The 21272-nt window shown below is 36.8% G+C and overlaps 1 protein-coding gene across 7 annotated transcripts in view; it reads right to left on the reverse strand.

Annotated features, from left to right (window-relative positions):
* Nucleotides 1–21272, reverse strand: part of LOC121318441 (ankyrin repeat and sterile alpha motif domain-containing protein 1B-like) — a 220716-nt gene that overhangs the window by 153968 nt on the left and 45476 nt on the right. For all 7 annotated transcript variants that reach the window (XM_041255122.1, XM_041255118.1, XM_041255117.1 and 4 more), the window contains exons 2-3: nt 19002–19082; nt 15441–15597 (exon numbers count right to left, since the gene is read on the reverse strand). In XM_041255122.1, the coding sequence (XP_041111056.1) occupies nt 15441–15597; nt 19002–19082 (238 nt within the window). The remainder of the gene's footprint in view (nt 1–15440; nt 15598–19001; nt 19083–21272) is intronic.

Here is a 21272-nt window from a genome sequence, read left to right on the forward strand (position 1 = left end):
GGGCAGGACCGCCAACGATGGTCCTCCTTCCTGCCCCAGGAACACCAGGGGAAGAGGCTGGCCGGGTCCTCCAGCGGGCTGCAGCAGCTTATATTTCTTCAGATGCTGCTTGTCCTGCCTTTTCCACTGTCTGCTTTTCTTTCCCATGTTTTTTAAAAAAAAAAATATCCCAAAAATTCCACAAAACAAAAGAAAAAAAATACTGCTCTGAGCCTCTAGGTGGCGCTGTCTCACTTCTGACACCATACGTGGCAGGCTGGCGAGTGGATAGAGGCCCAGAGACAGTCTGTAGTTCAAAAAATTTATTTTATTACAAATACACAAAAATAAAAGGGCACAAGGGCCAAAACAAAGTGATTTAAACACAAAAAGAAAGACAAAAAGCAAAACTAACAATTTCCAGGCTGGGCAATGCCTTCACTGGATTTATCAAAATTCAAAAATCACACACCAAAAACCACCAGCCTGCTTCCTCAGCTCCCTCCTCCCAAATGAGAAGCAGAGGCCTCCTTTTATGTCAGGTGGCTGGGCGCTGATTGATCGTTAATTAACCTAATCAACTAATCATCCCCAGCCACCTCAATATAATAAACCCAGGCAGGTAGAGGAAATTAACCCCATCCCTGCCAATTTAAAAAGGGCAGAGCTTTGCTCTGCCACACATGTAAAAAGCTGTCAGGATGTTAACAATGAAAAGAGAAATTACAGGTAAATTATTTAAAAAGTTGTAGCAACACATGGGGACGTACAACACTATATTTTTCAGAACCACGCTACTGACTCTATAATAGTAAGTGGACAGATTCAAGAGGAGTGTAATTTATAAAACCACAGCTCAACTCCCACCATCCGATTTGAAGAGAACAAGCAACTCCAGAGATTCCCTGTCTGACAGATCATCCACTGCAGCCCTAAGCACAGTCAGAGCTGCAACTGTCTCAATCCTTCCAGTACTGGCACTTGGATCATTGTCCCTGGAGACCACATCCAGAGAATGACAAAATCCTCTGTCCAAGCATGAAACTACACAGTGTGTTCGGGGTCTGGACTTCAGCTGGGTTAAGGCAGTTCACTTATAATGGTGGGCTAATTTTAAAAACTCAATACATTTTTAGGCAAGATTTTTTAAATTCTTTAATCATTTCAAAAGCATCACATCATGCTTCAGCCTGGTCATACCCAGGCAGAGGATACATTTTTCAGCCCCTCAGTGAGACACACTTAGGAAAGAATGCAAACATGTCATAGCCTTAAACAACAAACAGGGTCCCATACTGCAAAGCATTTCTAATTGGTCCAGCGTTCTACTCTCATACTGCACTTACACAAAGTATTTGACTCATTCAGCCTTATATGACATTGCTTTAGCTTTCTTACAGACAGTGTGTGCTTATTAAGCACTTCCATTCCAAAATACACAGAAAAGAACCACCCATTTCCCATAATCACATTTGAAATGAACCTCAACCATCTTTAAGGGGTGAGTGGCTCAGAAAAGTAAGGCTGTGTTCACATCAAGTTCATTAGGGGATTGGTTTCAGAACGAAGTATGGTTTGGTTCGTTTGGAGTATAGTGTGAATAAGTTGTGAACACAAATGAAAAAATGCAACGTGAACACAAATGAAAAAATACAGAAACTAACCAGAAAACAAATTCCATTTTACACCCAAACAAGCTCAGTACATTTGCCTCCAGTTAGTATGAACAGCAAGCACACTTATTCTTTGTTTCAAACCAAATTAACTTAACAGACGGTTTTTAACAAACCCAATGTGAACATTACATTTAAGATAGTAGTTGCACAAGCTTTCCCAAATTATTCTGTACATGTACCTGGGAAAACAGCTACACTAAACTAACAGTACTGCACATATGGCACAGGCCAATGAGTTCATTTCTCCAACTACCAAAAAGTCAAATACTTCCACTATAAACCCCCAAGCATATTTTGCTCCACTCTTTACAATAGTTTTTCCAGCATTAGGAAAAGGAAAAAAACATGTTCCCAATTATTGTTTCTTTGGAAACTTGACTCATTCCAGATCTTTGTTTATGAAGCTGGAACTTCACTTCTGCCTCTGAAGTACTTGCTATTTAGCTTTTAATTCATGGAAAATATAGAGAGACTGTGTGTGTGACTATTAAAAAACAAAACATCACGACCACCTCAATCAGAAACAGGCAGCAAGTTTTGAGTCTATAAGGTTGCGGGGATTCTAAATATCTCCTTAACCCCTACATTTTCGCCACCTTTCACATGCTAAATGTTGTAGGTGTAGTGTCCTACTGTACGTACAGCTTCAAATAATTGAAAATGTTTTGTTACAGTGTCAAAAACCTGGGAGAACTGAAACATCAGTGGTACAGGCCTAAAACGATACTGCAGCAGGAAAAGACTGTAAAACCAAGAGAGGCCCCAGGGAGAAGACGACACATTGCTGGAGGCAGTAAATTAAAACAAGGAAACATGAAACCCAGGCACTGCTGAGACTGGAAAACTGCATGACGTTTTCTGCAAACCCCCTCAGCAGTGATCTTTCTAGAGTCTGTTGCATTTAGAGAGCCTTTTTTTTAATTCTAACTAATCATTTTCTAATTCTAATCATTTTCAAAAGATTGCTTGTGTAACAAAGACCTATTAACTTCACTAAATGCAAAGTAAAACAGAAGGGTTTTAAAAATTCCAAGGTACAACAACTCCAAAAGTATGTGAAAAGTGAAATCAAAACAGGAAAGACATGTCTTTGCAAATGATTAATAAACAAGTATAAAAGTTGCTTACCTTCAGAAAACACATTTACAAATAAACAGTTTTCAAAACCGGAAAAGCACAGGCCAGTGTTTTTATCCTGCACTGAGGATTCAGTGGAACGCTGCTGTACAGATAGCACTTGGTGTGTTGTCATTTGCAGCTGGCTCAATGCAACTACTAGACTCATTCTGTGAGCTCCTGCATCCTAAGACCCACCAACCTTACCATTTTTGTATTATTATTACTCAGCATTAACAAGCTACTGAAATAACCAAATAATCTACTAGTAAGACAACAAGTCATATAGTGAAAAACAAATGAGTGTTTGTCATGCACTGCCCCCACATATGCAACTGTATTTACGGTATGTGAATATTGCATTCCCCTCCCCCTGTATATAGTAGGTGTCTTTGGGCAATGGTTATCTCTGTAACATGAGACTACACTGAGAGGAAATATTTTACTGCCATTACAGCAAATTATGAATGTCAACCTTTACTAACCCCCCCCCCAGCAGCTTCCTGAAGGATCCCAGTGTGTCAGCTTCAACATTACTAGGGAGTTGGTTCCTGACCCTCACAATTCTCTGTGTAAAAAAGTGCCATTTGTGTCCTCGAATAAGTCTCTTGGGTCGACATTGTCAATACCTTTGTTACGACTGAATAGATTCAATTCTTTTAGCTTGTCTGCATATGACATGCCTTTTAAACCTGGAATAATTCTGGTCGCTCTTCTTTGCACTCTTTCTAGAGCAGCAATATTCTTTTTGTAGCAAGGTGCCCAAAACTGAACACAATATTCAAGATGAGGTCTTACTAATGCATTGTACGGTTTCAACATTACTTCCCTTAATTTAAATTCAACACTTTTCACAATATATCCGAGCATCTTGTTGGCCTTTTTTATAGCTTCTCCACATGGTCTAGATGAAGATATTTCTGAGTCAACATAAACTCCTAGGTCTTTTTCATAGATTCCTTCTGATATTTCAGTATCGCCCATATGATATTTATAATATACATTGCCTGCATGCATGACCTTACACTTTTCTCTATTAAATGTCATTTGCCATGTGTCTGCCCAGTTCTGAATCTTGTCTAGATCATTTTGAATGACCTTTGCTGCTGCAACAGTGTTTGCCATTCTTCCTATTTTTGTGTCATCTGCAAATTTAACAAGTTTGATTACTATACCGGAATCTAAGTCATTAATGTAGATTAGGAATAGCAGAGGACCTAATACTGATCCCTGTGGTACTCCACTGGTTACCACACTCCATTCTGAGGTTTCTCCTCTAATCAGTACTTTCTGTTTTCTACATGTTAACCATGCATTTCCTTGAACCCTGCCGCATTCAGTTTGAGAATGAATCTTTTATGCGGGACTTTGTCAAAAGTTTTCTGGAAATCTAAATAAACCATGTCATATGCTTTGTAATTATCCATTATCGATGTTGCATAATCAAAAAAAACAAGCAGGTTAGTTAGACATGATCTCGCTTTCTTAAACCATGTTGACTGTCTCCAAGGATACTGTTACCATATAGGTAATTTTCCATTTTGGATCTTATCATAGTTTCCATAAGTTTACATATAATAGAAGTCAGGCTTATTGGTCTGTAGTTACCTGGTTCGGTTTTGTTTCCCTTTTTGTGGATCGGTATTACGTTTGCAATTCTCCAGTCTGTCCGTACCATCCCTGTGTCAAGAGACTGTTGCATGATCTTGGTTAGCGGTTTGTAAATAACTTTTCATTTCTTTGATTATTATTGGGAGGATCTCATCTGGCTCAGGGGATTTGTCTATTTTAAGAGCTCCTAGTCCCTTTAACACATCTGCCTAATTTATGCTAAAGTTATTTAAAACTGAATAGGAACAGGCTGACATGTGGGGCATGTTGTCCTTTTCCTCCTTTGTAAAAATTTGTAAGTAATCATTTAATATATTTGCTATTTTTTTTTTCTTCTCTATGATTTTGCCATTTGTATCTCTTAGACATTTAACCTCCTCTTTGAATGTTCTCTTGCTATTGTAATGGAAAAACATTTTGGAATTGGTTTTAGCCCCCTTAGCAATGTTCATTCCTATCTCTCGCTTGGCCTTTCTAACTTCCCTTTGACTTGCGTTTGCAGTTCCGAGTACTCTTTCTGTGTACCTTGTTTTTGGTCCCTCTTAAACGCTCTGTAAAGTGCCTTTTCAGCTGAATATTTTTTTTAATTGATCTATTAAACCATTTTGGCAATGATGTTTTAGATTTAGATTTGTCTACTTTTGGGATGAAATTGTTTTGAGCCTATAGCACTACGTTTAAAAAAAAAAACAAAGTTTGATTTTTTTTGTTCATACGTTCCTGAAGCGCACGTCAAAAATTGTACGTACCAACCATCAGAATTTGCAATCCAACATTAATCAGTTATTTGTTCAAACAGCAAGCTTAACTAATAAAGGCTAATAATGCTATATACATATTAGCAGATGTGTTTATATTTCTAACTAAAATAAACTTTTAATATGCAAGAAAATTATTACAACACAAAACTGTAAAAAAAAAACAGTCACCAAGCTCTCTTGAGGGTCTGATCATGGAATGTTTGTCACTGCATCCTGTATTTCTTAATTAGAAATGTTCGAGTCAATGAAGAAAATCCTATCTGATAGCTTTCACAAAATATCACAATTATACACTTAATGAGAAGAGTGTGTATGGAGCAGTTTAGCTGTGTCATTTTTTTCTTAGCAACAGTGGCGCATATAATAAGGGAAAAAACGTGAAAAATGTGAGCAAAATCCAGAGTCAAAAAATACATCAATGTACTATAAATGTTCATTCTTGATGATCCCCGTTATAAATCAAAATTTGCACCTTTCTGCAGACCAGTGAAGATTTAAATTGCTTGTGTGAAGTTAAAATGTTCAAAGTGTGCTTCAGTTAAACGGCTTCTCTTTGAGTTGAGAATGTGATTTTGAGTACTGAAACCATGTTTGCATTCCACTGTAGAGACAGGCATGACAACAGCTATGTTTGAAAGTCTTGAAAACTGTGGGAAAATATCTGCACGGTGTGTTGCCAATGCCTTACAAGTACGTGTGAAGGTCAATCTGTCGTGGTTCTTCATTATGAGTTTAAAAGGCAGAAATTCATTTCTTAGGTCATCAGCATCTGTAACTGGCGGTATGCCGTGGGTCTCTGCATAAAAAACATTAATCAGATGTTCCAAAGCTTCTTTTCTGTAGGAATCGATCGTGTCAGTGTCAGAAGGCGGTTCTCAAAGTTTGATCTGAGTTCTTGAATAAATTCCAGTCTCATGGCTTTGTAGTTCTTTACATTTGTCTGATCACAGAACTTAAGGTTGTCTCCCTTGAAGTGCTGGTCTGTGACTTCTCGCTCAAAGTCTGCCTCTCTGTCACCGCTAGAGGTAAGTAATTAGCCAAGCAAATCTAAAGCTGTCTTTACTGATGGTTTGATCAGGCCAAGGTTTAAGTTCTCCAATTGAAAGACGTTACTGAGTCTGTCCATGATGGGCATCACGTCAAGTAACATCTATGTGGTTGCTACGAAGCTGTAGGTTGAGGCTTGTTTATGCAAACCCTCCACTGTCGCATTGGTCTGTGCATCTTCACAGAGCTGCAGTACAAGAGCAGGCCATTTTCTTTCTACTCCTTCCACTGCTCTGCTAAGCTACAGCCTACGCACGGAACATGGCTCTTTTAATTCTGAAGTCTCCATCAAGAATTCGATTGAGTTTCATCGCAGTAGAGCAGAGTACTTGAAGTAGTTGAACACAGTGTTGACTGTTGGCCTATACTGCTTAATTTTGTTTACTTTTGCAATGGCCTCTGAAGAGGCGAGTGCTACACAGTGTGCTGTACAATGCACAAATGTCATTCTGGCATTCAGTTGTTTTAAACAAGAGCTAACTCCCGACACTCTCCCGATCATCACAGCTGTTCCATCAGACACAAAGCCGACAAATTTAGCTGTTGAGATATTATGCTGTTGAACTGGTGACAGTTTCAGCACTACCATCAGGCATGTCAAAATTACCAATCAGCCGAGAAGCAGGTTTGCCGACTTTCATGTCGCGTATATAAAAAAAAGAAATCAATTCCTTATTAATATTTACATTGACTGTTTCGTCAACCAAAATTCCAACAAAAGGACTTGCACTTACTTCCTGGTGTCTGCAAATCATCAAAGTCGCATTATAGATGAGAACTTCTCATTTGCTATTTCTTCTTGCGCCATCCAATAAACCGTCGGCATGGTAATCAGACGGGATTCTGAACCTTGTTTTTTGCCTTCACGTACAAGTGTTTTCTTTTTTTTTGCATTCCTTTTTAAGCGAAGATTCTTGAAAATCTGTACATCTACATACACTCACTAGTCTGACCGCCAAAAACATCTGAAAAACAATATAGTACTCGGGCTTAATGCTGCCACCTTCAGGACGGGAGTGTACTTGGTAAATACTGTTTTAATTCCTTTCGTCTGCGTCCTGCATTCGTTTTTCTGTCCACTGGATTTAATTTACGTCTAGGATGCAACACTTTGCATTAACGCGACCTCCGATCCAGATATTGTGCGATCCCTTGTTGTAGTGTCACTATGTACTAATATTTATTTGTTAAATTGTTGTTTAAATCCTTAGTTCTCATTGTAATGCTTTTAATGTGATATAATTATGTAACTGTTTTGTGTGATTTTCAAATTTATTGTGTTGCATGCTTAATAAATACCATCTTTCTAAGAAGAGATTCCCAATATTGAGTCATTCACTCATCTTGAACAAACATGATTTATGAACAGTCTGGAATGTGGACAATTTTCGGCTTGTTGTAACATGCAAATCCGCCATCGTTTTCAGAAAGCGATATTGAAAATGGGTTTGTACATTATAATAGGACGCGGTTACTGTTTTAAGAATATTAACTGTCTACAATAATCCCTACACAAAGGAGAAGAGTATTTAAAGAGACTGAATTCAGAGCTTGACACTGTTCACCACTGTCATGTACTCCTATGGGCTAAGAGAAATGCTTTACTCCCTCAGTGCAAAGCTAGAACAACACATTTAAATAATACACATTTAAACAAAGTCATCAAAAAAAGTAATTTATAAGAGAGTTAATGTTTGATCATTATCAGTAATGCCTTAATGTAATACTAAAATCTTTGAAATATATTATAAATGCATTACAATAGAAAATGTAAAAGAATATCTTCCACACGATCCCCCACCCCCCACCATTCCTCTGCAGAGACAGCAAAAGACAGAGACCAATCCCCATATTAGCAGTGACTGATAATCACATAATCATTACAGGACTAAATGTTTTGCAAAGGCCACATGTGCCAGATGACTTGCTGCTGCCTCTGGTGTTAGCCAGGTCAGTATTAAAATGAGTGACTAAATTGAGGAAAATGTGAGCATAAGGATCAACCTCCCAATCCGCTTGTTCACATCCTGCTGGCTTAACTCTGAAAGTACCAAACATTTCAACTCAAAGGCCTAGATTAAATAAACATTAGCGCCACACTGCACTACAATGCAGTTATGTGCCAGACACGCAGTACAGTGGTCAATTTACACTTTAAATGATCACAATATGGCATATTGTATTAAAAACAGTAAATTAGCACTCCAAATGGGTAATCCAAGGCATTACCAAGTGCACAAGCAGGAGCTTGTAGTTTGAATCCTGGTCATGCCAAGTTGCCGATCTTGGCATGAGAGGGTCCACAGGGAGCACTGAATTGTATTTACACTTCTGTGGGTTGGTTATGGATATGGGCCAGGCTTAGTTCACCTCATCACGCTTCAGTATCCTCTACTGGTCCGCAGGAATAGATGACACCCTCAAGTGTTTTATTTAAAAAAATTTAATTAAAAAAATGGTGTTATTGATTTCTTTTTAGATGTTTTGACTTGCTAACTGTATATTTTTTGAATGAGCCAAGCTCTCATAGATGGCCTGTGAGGAATGTAGACTCTAAATAATAATAGGAATTGGAAAACAATTGAGTTTCCTTCCCTGCTCGGGCTTCTATCGGTAGACACCCGCTGGAACATCACAGCATCAACTGCCAATCTAACTTAAAATCAATCTGCAGGCTTTTTTGACTTGACTTAATGAAAGCTCAGCATATATTGGATAGCAAATACTAAACAAAGGCACAATTGGTCTAAATTTGATTTTATTACCCACCAAAACCAGCCAAAAAGCAACCAGTCCTGTACCTGCCACGGCGGAATCAGTCAAATTGCAGCCTGTCAACTCAACTGCAGCTCAGCATCTTTCAACAACATTATACTGAGACATACGCAGCTCAGTAATATTGCTCCATTCAGATATCTGGCACTGTTCAGATAAACTATAAGTATCTCTGACAAGAAAAAAGCTATTATTAGCAATTAATTATGTGATCCTTTATGAACATTTTCATGAAGATTTCCCTAAAACTTCTCAGCAGAAGGGTAGCTGACAAATCAAATCTTTTTTTTCTTTCGAATAGCGATAGTGCCCTCTCGATGAAGGGTCAACCATGTGGTAGTTGACCTTGACTTTCATTAGCACCTTCCCCTCCAGCTCAAGACGCATAACTGCAGTCGCGGTCAACTACCACACGGTACAGCCTTCATCGACGGGCACTGTCGTTTACATATTTCTGTGGTCATAAAATGGAATTGGTAATACTGGCCTATTTAAATAAGATAATAAATGCATATACTTTATATTTATGACCTGTTATAAAAATGTGTAGAAAGGAGAGGCTGAGGAAAAAAGTTATACAGAAGACAAATTAATTGAAAATAGATTTGTTTTCCCAATACAAATAGTCCTGGTAGCATGTGGAACTGATTTCCATATTTATTATTTATTTAGTCATATCTATTCTTAAAAAGAAACAGAAGTGCTTATTTACTGTACTGTAAATAAGCAGTGCATATAAATTATTTTGTTTAGCATTACTAATGTTTGAAATATTTCATTGTGTACATTGTGGTCAATGTGTTTATTGTCAAATACTGAGATTTGAATTCAGATCACAGCAGAAGGTGACAATAAACAAATAAATCAATCAATTAAACAAAAAAGTGTGACCACTGATGCACTGGACAGGAAGGGTATATCGAGCAGTACTCCATAATGTGCAGCACTCATATAACCTATTGTCAAGTGGTTTGTCCAACTGCCCAATGAAATAATTGCATTTCATGTGCCGGTATCTAAAATTTACAAGCACTGAATGGCGTAGTTGTATAGATTTCCATATCCCTTTTTACCTACCACCTAGGGAAATAGATTTTTGCCAATCATACGGTTCTTTGTTCTTATTACTAGAAAGGGAGTCTAATAATATAAAAGCAATACACCATCATTTTTTCTATCTAAAAAGTATTTTCCACTGCAGAGCAATCATATTCTCTTTTCAATCACTTGTCCAATGAAGTGTTGTGCTCCACAGAACACACTGCGATGGCTGCTGCAAGCACTACATAAACATTTCAGCTAAAGGCTTTCTGCCTCACAAAGCACAACACCTTCCATTGTCCGACCCCCCCCCCCCCCCCTCCCGGAGTAATACAATCAATTTTGCTATATAATAATCTATATTGTTACGTTTTATCACAATGGCACTGTAAAGCATATAGTTAATACAGCAAAGGTGGTTGAAATTAAGGTGCACAGCCAGCTTACTGAAAACAGGTTAATAGAGCCACATCTCATTTGAGAATGACATATAGGCATTATTTTGGATGTTTTATTGTTGTTACTAATTCCCTGTTCATAAAGGAAGCCACAAAATACAGTATGTGTTACTGCCCACACCTTATCCCAGTACCCTTTGCCTGTTGGTTTATACTGTAGCAACAAAAAAAGTGAATAGCAACTTCATCCTTGCCAGTTAAAATCAGATACTAGCTTAAAATCAAAATGAATGCATCATAAAGTTAGATTAATTTAATCAGTCACAGTAATTCTGAAGAAAAAAGCTGATAATATCCCTTTTAATTCCATCAAGCCCAATGAGACATAAGCATCTCAAGTAACTCAAGATACAGGCCGTCACCCCCCACTGGGGCTAGCCTGGAGTCAAATCAAAAGGAGCACCACAGCCAAGCTCATTTCTCAAACAATATCCTTTGAAAAGTCCCAGTTATTCACTTCTTAATGTAATTATGTGGATGCTGTTTAGTAATGAAAACAGAGCTATTAAAAGCAGGAGGAGTTAGGGGAAATTGCTCCTACAGATCATGTTCTTGTTATAGCTGCATTATAATTTTTATTGCACTCTGCTTGATTTTTCAGACAGTCTTTTGTAGTATTGAACAAAATTTAAGACACCGTAATTAATTATGTTAAATAATTGATAACTAATAATGCAGATTCCAATTAGCGGGTGTGTGCCCAACAGATGTTTTTGTGGTAAGCAAGGTATTTTTTGCTGATGTTCGATCAGTGCAGGGCAACTCATTCCTTATAATCGTACTTAACCCTTTGTTTCACCGCATCCAGTATACTTCTTCATATATATGCTTTTTTAAGTGTTAATAGTAAGATATACAGCGACTGAATTACTTTAATGCCAAGCATCTTAATATGCTGTTTGTTCACCTTTTTAAAAAAAAAATCTGGTCTAAAAAGGACTATTTTTTTAATCCTTTTTTTTCAATCTGTTTGTGAAACAAAAATACAGTATATGTATTTAAAAATAGCATAATGTTACTAAAATGCTTACCCATATAGCAGAACAGTGGTTTTCAACTTTTTTTTGTACCTTCTGTCCAGAGGTTTCAGCACGTATCTTGTTACAATATTCGCTCTACTCAGTGGTACCCGAATTCCAACAAAAGGCAGAATAATCCAATTAACTTTTTTTTTCCCCCCCTGTTTATTTAATATATAATTTATGTCACAACAGTTTGGGACTGACAAAATGTTGCTTTAGGGCAGAATGCAAAACAGTAGGCCTTAACACTTTTAATTATGTCTTTGGATGCCTGGAATCAAAAGACTAGTATTTGTGGATCTCTTCGGAAACAGACATATTCACTTTCTATTCAGAAAAGTTATAAATAACCCAGAATATTCTATACTGTAAGTGTTTTCATGTTACCATTTACTTCCCATTTCAGTATAGCTATGTGTGCCATTTAAAATGTTTACAACATCAAGAACATTAACCTCAAGACGAAACTATAATAACTAACTGTGATAATTTTTTTTTTTTTTTTTAAAGCCAACATAAATATGATCTGGATGTAGTCTATCAAACACCGAAAACAAATTCAACCAGCCACTGCTACTGTTACTGTTAAAATGCAGCTGTGCCCAATAAATAAAAAAAAAAAAACATCAAGACTATTGTGATTATTATTTATGTTTACTGGAGGATTAACACTTCTAAAAAGAAGGATTGTGCTTCACTGATTAGTATTCAGTTATAAGACACATTGAAAAGTTCAGGAGTAGCACACAGTGCTCTTCATAGGCAGAATGGCCAGGCGCCTGCATCACCCTCCCTAATATCAGTGTAAATCCGCTCAAGTGGAAATCCGAAATCAAAGTGATGGCAATTTTGAAACTATATCACCCTAGCCTCTGAGCTACTAAACAAAAATTAAATATGTATGCACAATAGTTTAGAGATAATATATAATACCATCAAAAAAAAATAAAAGATCTTCAATTTTTTGCATTTCTTATGACTCTATAAGTACCCCCAGAAATTGAAAACCCTTGTAATACAGCACATAGATGAAAAATGGGTTTTCTTAACTTGTGTTCGTTTTTGTTCACGGTGTCAGTGTTAAATATCTACACTTTTATCCAATGACCCTTTAATAATAATAATAATAATAATAATAATAATAATAATAATAATACTTTACTCATTCAACATCAGGATTAATGACACGTCACCAATCACTGATTAACAATTTACGAAAGAGGTCCTTAATTAATTGTCTCTAAAACAACAGAGACATTATTGACAGCATGCATTAGTGTAGATAATTGCTTCTCATAGGTCAAATAACTTTGGTTATAACCAGCTGCAGGCAACTTGTTTAAAATTCCTGTTTTGCTAATTAAATGTTAGGATTTATTTATTTTTATTATTATTACTGAATGTAGGAAATGACTAATTGAACAAACTTGCAGTATTTTCCTTATTAGTACAGTAGTGTCTAGATAACTGTCAAGTAAACACAGATGGCTTCTATGATGACAGCTCATTTTTAAGAGACGATTCACTCTGGGAACCTTGTGGCTGCCAAAAGACTGTGGTTGTCAGTGCATGATGTCATCAGTTTTCTGAGCTATAAATCTAATTCTGAAACACTATTTAGGTAAGAATCAGTCACGGAATCGGGCAATGTTACTAAATGACCTGACACTGCCATATAACAAAGCAATCTAGCACATCATAAATAAAAATACCTTGTATCTAAATTGAGAGATGTGATAAAAATATAGCAAGCAAAAAATTAATGAACAAGGGAAAAAAATAATAATACATTTATATCTAAAAATTATTTATTTCAGATTTCATTACCCCATACTGATGGGCTCCCCACCTACCGGCCACATTACTATGACAATGTATGCTTTCATCAGCAGTATGTACACAAATGCCACCTGCTGTACATTTTGCATTAATTACAGCCAACGTGTACAATTAGCAACTAAAATGCCCAGTCTGGATCTGCTAAACCAACAAACTAGAGGATACTGCTGCCCGCCCATATACTTCTACAAATGGTGTAAGAAGCATGATTATACTTTTTTTTGGATGCTCAGAGCATGTAAAATAAAATAAAATGCAGTTTACACAGCCTGAGTATACAGGAGAATATACATTAACTACAGAGAACTAACATTTATTCACTGGGAGAACTTGGGTAATGTTTCAAAACTCCAGCACCATATACTGCAAAAATGCAATGTTACTACTTAGACAAGAAAGAAGAATTATTTTGCTTTTATGCACCAACCAGGACATATAAAATTATTTGGCACAATTTGCATTAAACATACAATTGAAAATGTTATAGGTGTGTGTCCCTTGAAAGAGTAAGTAGTGGGGTTCTGGAAAAATACAGCGTTACACATCCCCACGTGCTGCTACAACTGTTTAAATAACATACCTGTATTTTTTTTATTTATTTTTTATTAACATCCTGACAACTTTTTACACTTAAAACTTTAAAATCTGTTTCAAAGCTCTTTTCAAAATGTCCACTCTAGTGCAAGGATAGTGTAAGGATTATTGCCCACATTGTCAAACAGGTAACACAGCAATAACGATCCATGATGTGGTACGGAACAGAAAAGCCAGACCACTTCTTGTTATGTGTTTTGTTTTTAGAGGACAGATCTCAAACCACAGTACACTACAGCAGACATTTTAAACAGACTTTAAGGTTATAAGTGTACAAAAGTTGTCAGGATATTAACAATGAAAAGTTACAGGTACATTATTTAAAAAGTTGTAGCAACACATGGGGATGTATAACATTATATTTTTCAGAACCCCGCTACTGACTCTACAATAGTAAGTGACAGATTCAAGAGGAGTGTAATTTACAAAATCACAGCTCAACTCCCACCATCCGATTTGAAGAGAACAAGCAACTCCAGAGGTTCCCTGTCTGACAGATCATCCACTGCAGCCCTAAGTACAGTCAGAGCTGCAACTGTCTCAATCCTTCCAGTACTGGCACTCGGAACGCTGTCCCTGGAGACCAGATCCAGAGAATAACAAAACTCTCTGTCCAAGCATGAAACTACACAGTGTGTGCAGGGTTTGGACTTCAGCTGGGTTAAGGCAGTTCACTTATAATGGTGGGCTAATTTTAAAAATTCAATACATTTTTAGGCAAGATTCTTTAAATTCTTTAATCATTTCAAAAGCATCACATCACGCTTCAGCCTGGTCATACCCAGGCAGAAGATACATTTTTCAGCCCCTCAGTGAGAAGCACTTAGGAAAGAATGCAAACATGTCATTGCCTTAAACAACAAAGAGTGTCCCATACTGCAATGCATTTCTAATTCGTCCAGCATGCTACTTTCATACTGCAGTTACACAAAGTATTTGACTCATTTAGCCTTATATTGCTTTAGCTTTCTCAGACAGTGTGTGCTTATTAAGCACTTCCATTCCAAAATACACAGAAAAGAACCACCCATTTCATGTTTGAAATGAACCTCAACCATCTTTTAAGGAGTGGGTGGCTCAGAAAAGTAAGGCTGTGTTCACACCAAGTTCAATAGGGGATTGGCTTCAGAACGAAGTAAGGTTTGGTTCGTTTGGTGTATAGTGTGAACAAGTTCACTTGAAAACTACAATGTGAACACAAATGAAAAAATACGGAAACTAACCAAAAAACACCCAAATAAGCTCAGTACATTTGCCTCCAGTTAGTGTGAGCAGCAAGCACACTTATTCTTTGTTTTAAACCAAATTAACTTAACAGACAGTTTGTAACAAACTCAATGTGAACATTACCTTTAGGATTGTAGTTGCACAAGTTTTTCAAATTATTCTGTACATGTACCTAGGAACACAACTACACTAAACTTGCTGTAGAGGCCTGCATGAACTTTAAAAAAATGATAAATACAGTATGTGTCCTTCGCTCAAAGAAAAAGTACAATTTAATACAGTTGACTCCTCTACCTGCTCATTGACTCTGCAGTAAGATGGTCCATGGTGGATAAGGATCTTCACAATGTCAACATCCCCTTTCCATGCAGCCAGGTGAAGAGGGAAGCAGCCTTTGTTGTCCGCTATATTGGTTGAGGCTTCATACTGGAGTAATTTAAGTACAACATCCCTAGAAGACACACATTTCAAATTATCATTAATCATTCAAGCACACATAGTTTTTTCACACCCTATTAATTTATAGAAACAATTGTATGGTTTAATACTTCACAGCAGTCTTGAGTTCATTTTTAATTAAAAAAATTAATTACATCCTGTCCTGAATTGTAAATGATAGAAAGCAGAGTTTAATTGCTTTTGGAGATTGTTATCTGCTGTAGCCTATGAAAATGGACAGCTACTGACAAAAAACTCATAACTGTGCAGAACAAAAAACATTGCCTACTTGTGTCCAATAACTAAATAATTTCCTCTAAAATGCAACTGAAGTCAAATTGACTTCCACTACTACACTCAAATAGTAATGCATTTGACTGCTGTGCATAGTACATCTGCAAGTGACAACATTTTCTAAATGATTTACAGTGGCTTTTTTCTTTTTCTGATTTAATTTAATTTATTTATAAGAAATTTCAATGTGTCTAGGAAACTTTTGCTGCTTAAAACGGAAATAAATGTTATTTTGTTTCTCAAAGTATTTCCACCTCTAACAATGTGCATGTTACAAATTTGGGAGGAGATAATGCAAGGGACAAAAGTCAGTAACAACCGTGTCAGTGACATTCAACCCCTGCCACTGTACGACATACAAAATTAGAGATAGATCATTGTGGCAAAGTGCCAGCCCCTGTGTGTATTTTGTGTTGTGTGTTAATAATGTTGGTGTATAGTCATTGGTACACGGGATATAAACGGGTCTGTGTAACACAAGTGTTTAAAATGTATATTTGTATTAAGGCAAGAGGATTGCACAGCACTTCACGTGCAAGTAAAACGTAATAATATGTGAGCATGGGGAATTGCACTTTATTAATTCACATGCAGTTGTACCGCGACTCCAACTGAATGACTGATTAGCAATCGAGTCACGCTACAGCTGCATAAAAGCTTAATGTTTTCACCCACTCGGGGTTGGGTGTTCGGTGAGTGGAGAACGGGACTGGAGACGGAGGTAATAAATAATAAAATAACAACGTAAAGTTAAAATATCTGCTCACCGTGTTTTGAGTAGTGTTAGTCCGTTTTGTTTGTCCCTTTTGTTTTGGCGAATGTCCCTTGTCCTGTGTTTTTGTTTGTTAGAAACCTTTTATTTACTGTCTGTTCATTCATTAAACGCTGAGCGAAACCATTCACTCAGCTCCACCAAACTCCACCTCTCTCTCTGTCGTTTATTTCCTGTTTCTGGTCTGACGTCACCCACTGCAGCTGTCTTTGTGACAATCATGTAAAAAATAAAATCACCATGGCCCTAGATCGACTGTATGCATTTAACACTGTATGTTTTGCATACAGTAGACAGGTGGGCAGATGCCTCCTACGATTGCCAATTCTGTTACTCCTAATAACCCTTGCTGAAGACTGTCCTCTTCAAGTTCAAGCATTTCATCGATGTATTTTGTATGTGTGACACACAGACAGGTAAACAAACAGCCGGCACTATATACTGTCCATACAGACCTGCTGATGCATCAGATTATATGTACACCCAAATATGCATCCCCAGCAGGGGATTTAAGAAATAGTGCAAGAGGAAGACATATACAGTACCTGTTTTTCCCCCCACTGGGAGAAAGGGAGGTGAGGGTGGGGATAATGAAAAATGCTCAGACATTCACATTATTGTACAATTCTGTATCCCAGCCTCTAGCCAGCAGGTTCTCAGCACCCACTCCATGCTTTACTGTTTTTGAAGCATGCTGCATTTCCAGTTAGAGTCCCATTGGTGACAAGCTTTGCAGTGATCTGATTTTGCTGATGCTAAATGGTCAAAACTGCACATGACCGAGCTCTGAAAACCTCAGGTCTGGATCCAAGCTGTATTTATTTTCCCATTGGCTTGGCTTGGCTTAACCCTTTCAGGACTAAGCATTTTTCAGTGGGATGCTCCCCCCCAGGACCAGGCGTTTTTTTGGCTGTATTTGACTCTCTTCCTATAAAAATTCACTAAAAATCTATTTTTACAGTAGACTCTTAGAAATTGTGTCCTTTTTTTCAGAACACTCTGGGGAACATTATAAACTACTTCAGAAACCATACAAACTTTTCACAACTTTTCACATACAAACTTGAACTGCCTTGAACTGTGCTAGACCGAGACTTACTTACAGTAAACACCTCACTCAAAAACATTAAAAAGGCTTCCAATACCAAAGTACGGGTACATTTCTTTAGCAGCCCACAATTTATTATCCAAGTTAATGAGCATAAAAGACTATCAAACCAAGCCTGAAAAAATGCAATTAACGCAGAACAGTAAATTGCATGGTGGTTTAAAATAGCTGTTTACTTGGCGATCCAATGTATGTACGTGTAGGTTTTGCAAGCCAAATGTAACAAGTATACAATAGATCTATGATCCTGCAAATATCCCCACACACTTCATTCCACCCAAAAACATTTTTAATGTGACATGAACTTGTACAGTAACTGTAACACAAATTGAGGCCAAATAAAGATATTACTGTATATGCATACAGACAACACGATTATGTGCATTAATTTATATTAGCCCAAGTGAATCTCCGTAACAAAAGACCACATGTTGCAGTAAACTATCACAGCTCATTCCAAACAGCTACTTTATCAAGTTTGTGATATTGAGTACTCATTACTTTTGGTATTTACTGGTTGTGTTCATTTCGTCCCTGGGCATACACAAATAAGTGCTCAGTATAAAAAAAATGTAGTTGGAACTAACATAAATGTATCGAGCTGTGTATGAGAACATTCTGTGCTCAGTTAACAGTCAAGTTAAATTGTGAAATTGATTTCCAAAATCATATTAAGTGTTTCATAATATTATTAAAATAAAGAAACAGAGACAGTATGATCAAAACAGAAATCAATAGTTAATCAATAACACCTAGAATTAGAGGCATAAATTACCAAATGAAAAAATTAATTGATTGCAATATAAGTGATTAATTACAACGGATTAATTATAAAAGTACAGATACATATACTTTATACTAAGCGTGTGGGCATTCCAAGGCACATTTATATTTTAATGGCCAGCTTGTTGCAGTGATTTCACAATAACGGCTTGACAAACATTGAAGTCAGAGCTCACTAAAGCAACAGCCATGCTTAATCCTTAAAAAAAATAAAATAAAATCATCAAAAGTATATCGTATAAACAGAACACACAACGAGTAAGTAAATGCATAAACATCCTCTCTGCACTGAACCTCACCTTTGTGTTGGCAACTGCAATTTGTATTGCCACACTTCAGCAAAATGTTTGATATAAAACAAGTACACCCAATGCAGAGAAAAAGCTGTCAACACACAGTACAAAACTGAAATGTATAAAGATTACTGTATATGTATTGTTTGCTGTAGTAGCATACTTACTTGTGCCCGTTTAAAGATGCTTGGTGCAAAGGGGTGTAACCAGAGCTGTCTGTACAGTTTACATTAAGTCCTCGCCAGATGCTGAGAATAAAAAAAAAATAGATAGATTAAACACCTAATCAAAGTTTAAATTACATTGTTCTTCAAAAAAGCAACTGTCTTCTGTCTTGTAATTGCAGCCTAAAAGTAAAGAAAATGCATGCTGGGTTGCTACAGTAGATGTGTTACTAGACAAACACAAAGAACAATTATGCCTCTTAAGCTACTATGAATGAATACACGCTGTACAGAACACCATAACTACTGTATATGATCAGATACATAGGTGAATCTGCATTAAGATCATATACTGTAAGGCAGTGCAAACACAATGGGCACTATTCAAAATGTTAATTTAACTTTCAATTTTGCAAACAGGGTCCTGCCTATGTATAGTATGTTTTGCTTTGCATTCTACTCCTTTACTTCTAGTAAAGTTATATTTCATCTTTCTGACCATTTAAAATTAGTCTGAGTACTGTATGTGATAATCTAATGCATTAAATGGTTAAAAACATTAAATTAAAATAAAACTAACCAAGCAGTTGGGCTTTTTTTTTTCTTTAAAATTACAATTATATAACCAACTAGATGACAATATTTTTAATTGGCAACATGTTTTATTTATGCAGTGCATATTATATGGCAGCAGCATTTGGCTGCTAATTATTTAGCGTTTGTGTAAATTTGACCACCAGCGTTGAGGCTGATATTCACACCACGCTAGCACCACACTAAGCCTGTTCCCTAGGCAGTTGAATGCTTCTGACAGCATTTAATATCACTGTGATTTAATCAGCTCAATGTCCACACACACTTAAGGAGTGACTAGAAAGCATCAATCTATAATCTGAAAAGCATTTAAAACCTCAAAACTAAGTTCAGCTTGCAACAATTGATGGGAGACTATCCAGGCTTGAGATGATATTAGTGAAGTGAGCCTGAACGCACTTTTCCCCCCTTTCTGCCATAAAAGCCATTTTCTTTACTGTGTTTACATTTATAATGGTTCCTTTCATGTCATATTAAATGACATTACCGACACAAACAGCTATATAAAATATCAAAGTCATCTTAACAGCTACTAGGTTGTTTACTGAGCCATAAAAGACTTGAGCAAATCTGCAGCTTTCTGATAAGACAACCATCAATTCTCAGTCTGTAACCCGTAGCTATGTTATGCACCATTCAACTCAGTCAAGCTATCTCTGTGCACACAGGAAAGTGAACATACCAGTCAATGAATACTATTGTTGAACTATGCACCTTAGTTTCTAACTCAAATAAGGCAAAATAAATACAATTAGAAAACGATTGAGTGTGAACAGCCAATCAGCTTCCAGATCTAGCGGGCTTCGATTTTGCATAGATGCCCACTGGAATATTTAAGTGCTTAACTTTGAATTAAATTTGAAATCAATCCACCCATGAATACTGGCTTTTTCCTTTAACATTCTAATCTACAACTGATCTGATAGCATAAAAAGCTACTTAAAAAAACATACCTTCTGACGCTGGTCTAGAGACAAGCAAAATCATGTCTGACAAGACAATGTGAAGAATGCTCAATTCACAGCTACTGGACAGCAAATCAACAGGTAAAACAAGACTGGTCCACAATTATGTCATCAACAGGATCCAAACAACACCCTCCCTCAAAATCAGCCAGTCAGACTGCCAACCCTGTTTCAGTTCTTTCCGCACCAGCCAATCCACTGCCTGCCAGCTTGCATTACGCCCCGCCTCCAACAACAAGTTTCGAGTCTGACTCAATACTACACAGAGTATTCAACAATTGCATATGACCAGATAAATTTTAATAAGAAAGAGTAAGACCGTAATAAATAAATGTTAGCCAAATAATAATCATTTTAATAATAATAACGTTTTCTCTACGTGTATGTTGTTTTTCTATTCTAATTATGTTAGGGACTATTTTCCTCAGCGGAAGGTTACCCGGTGAAGTTCAAGGTAACTATAGGTTTTAAAGTTGTTGTTTTTGTTTTTGTTTGTTTTTTAAGAGAAAGTAAAGAAATAAATAGTTTTGTAATAACGATAGAGCCTTCTAGCTACAGTTCAGGACATATAACAATAAAGCATTAAAAAAGGCCTGCAGAGACTAGGAATTAGTTCTATGGCATGAGCTTATATTTGGCAAAAACTAAAAGGTCTACAGATTACAAGAACCTGAAACGAGCTCCCTTAATCACATTGAAATCTGTCCAAGGCATC

This window comes from Polyodon spathula, chromosome 7 (assembly GCF_017654505.1).
Source record: "Polyodon spathula isolate WHYD16114869_AA chromosome 7, ASM1765450v1, whole genome shotgun sequence".
Lineage (NCBI taxonomy): Eukaryota > Metazoa > Chordata > Actinopteri > Acipenseriformes > Polyodontidae > Polyodon > Polyodon spathula.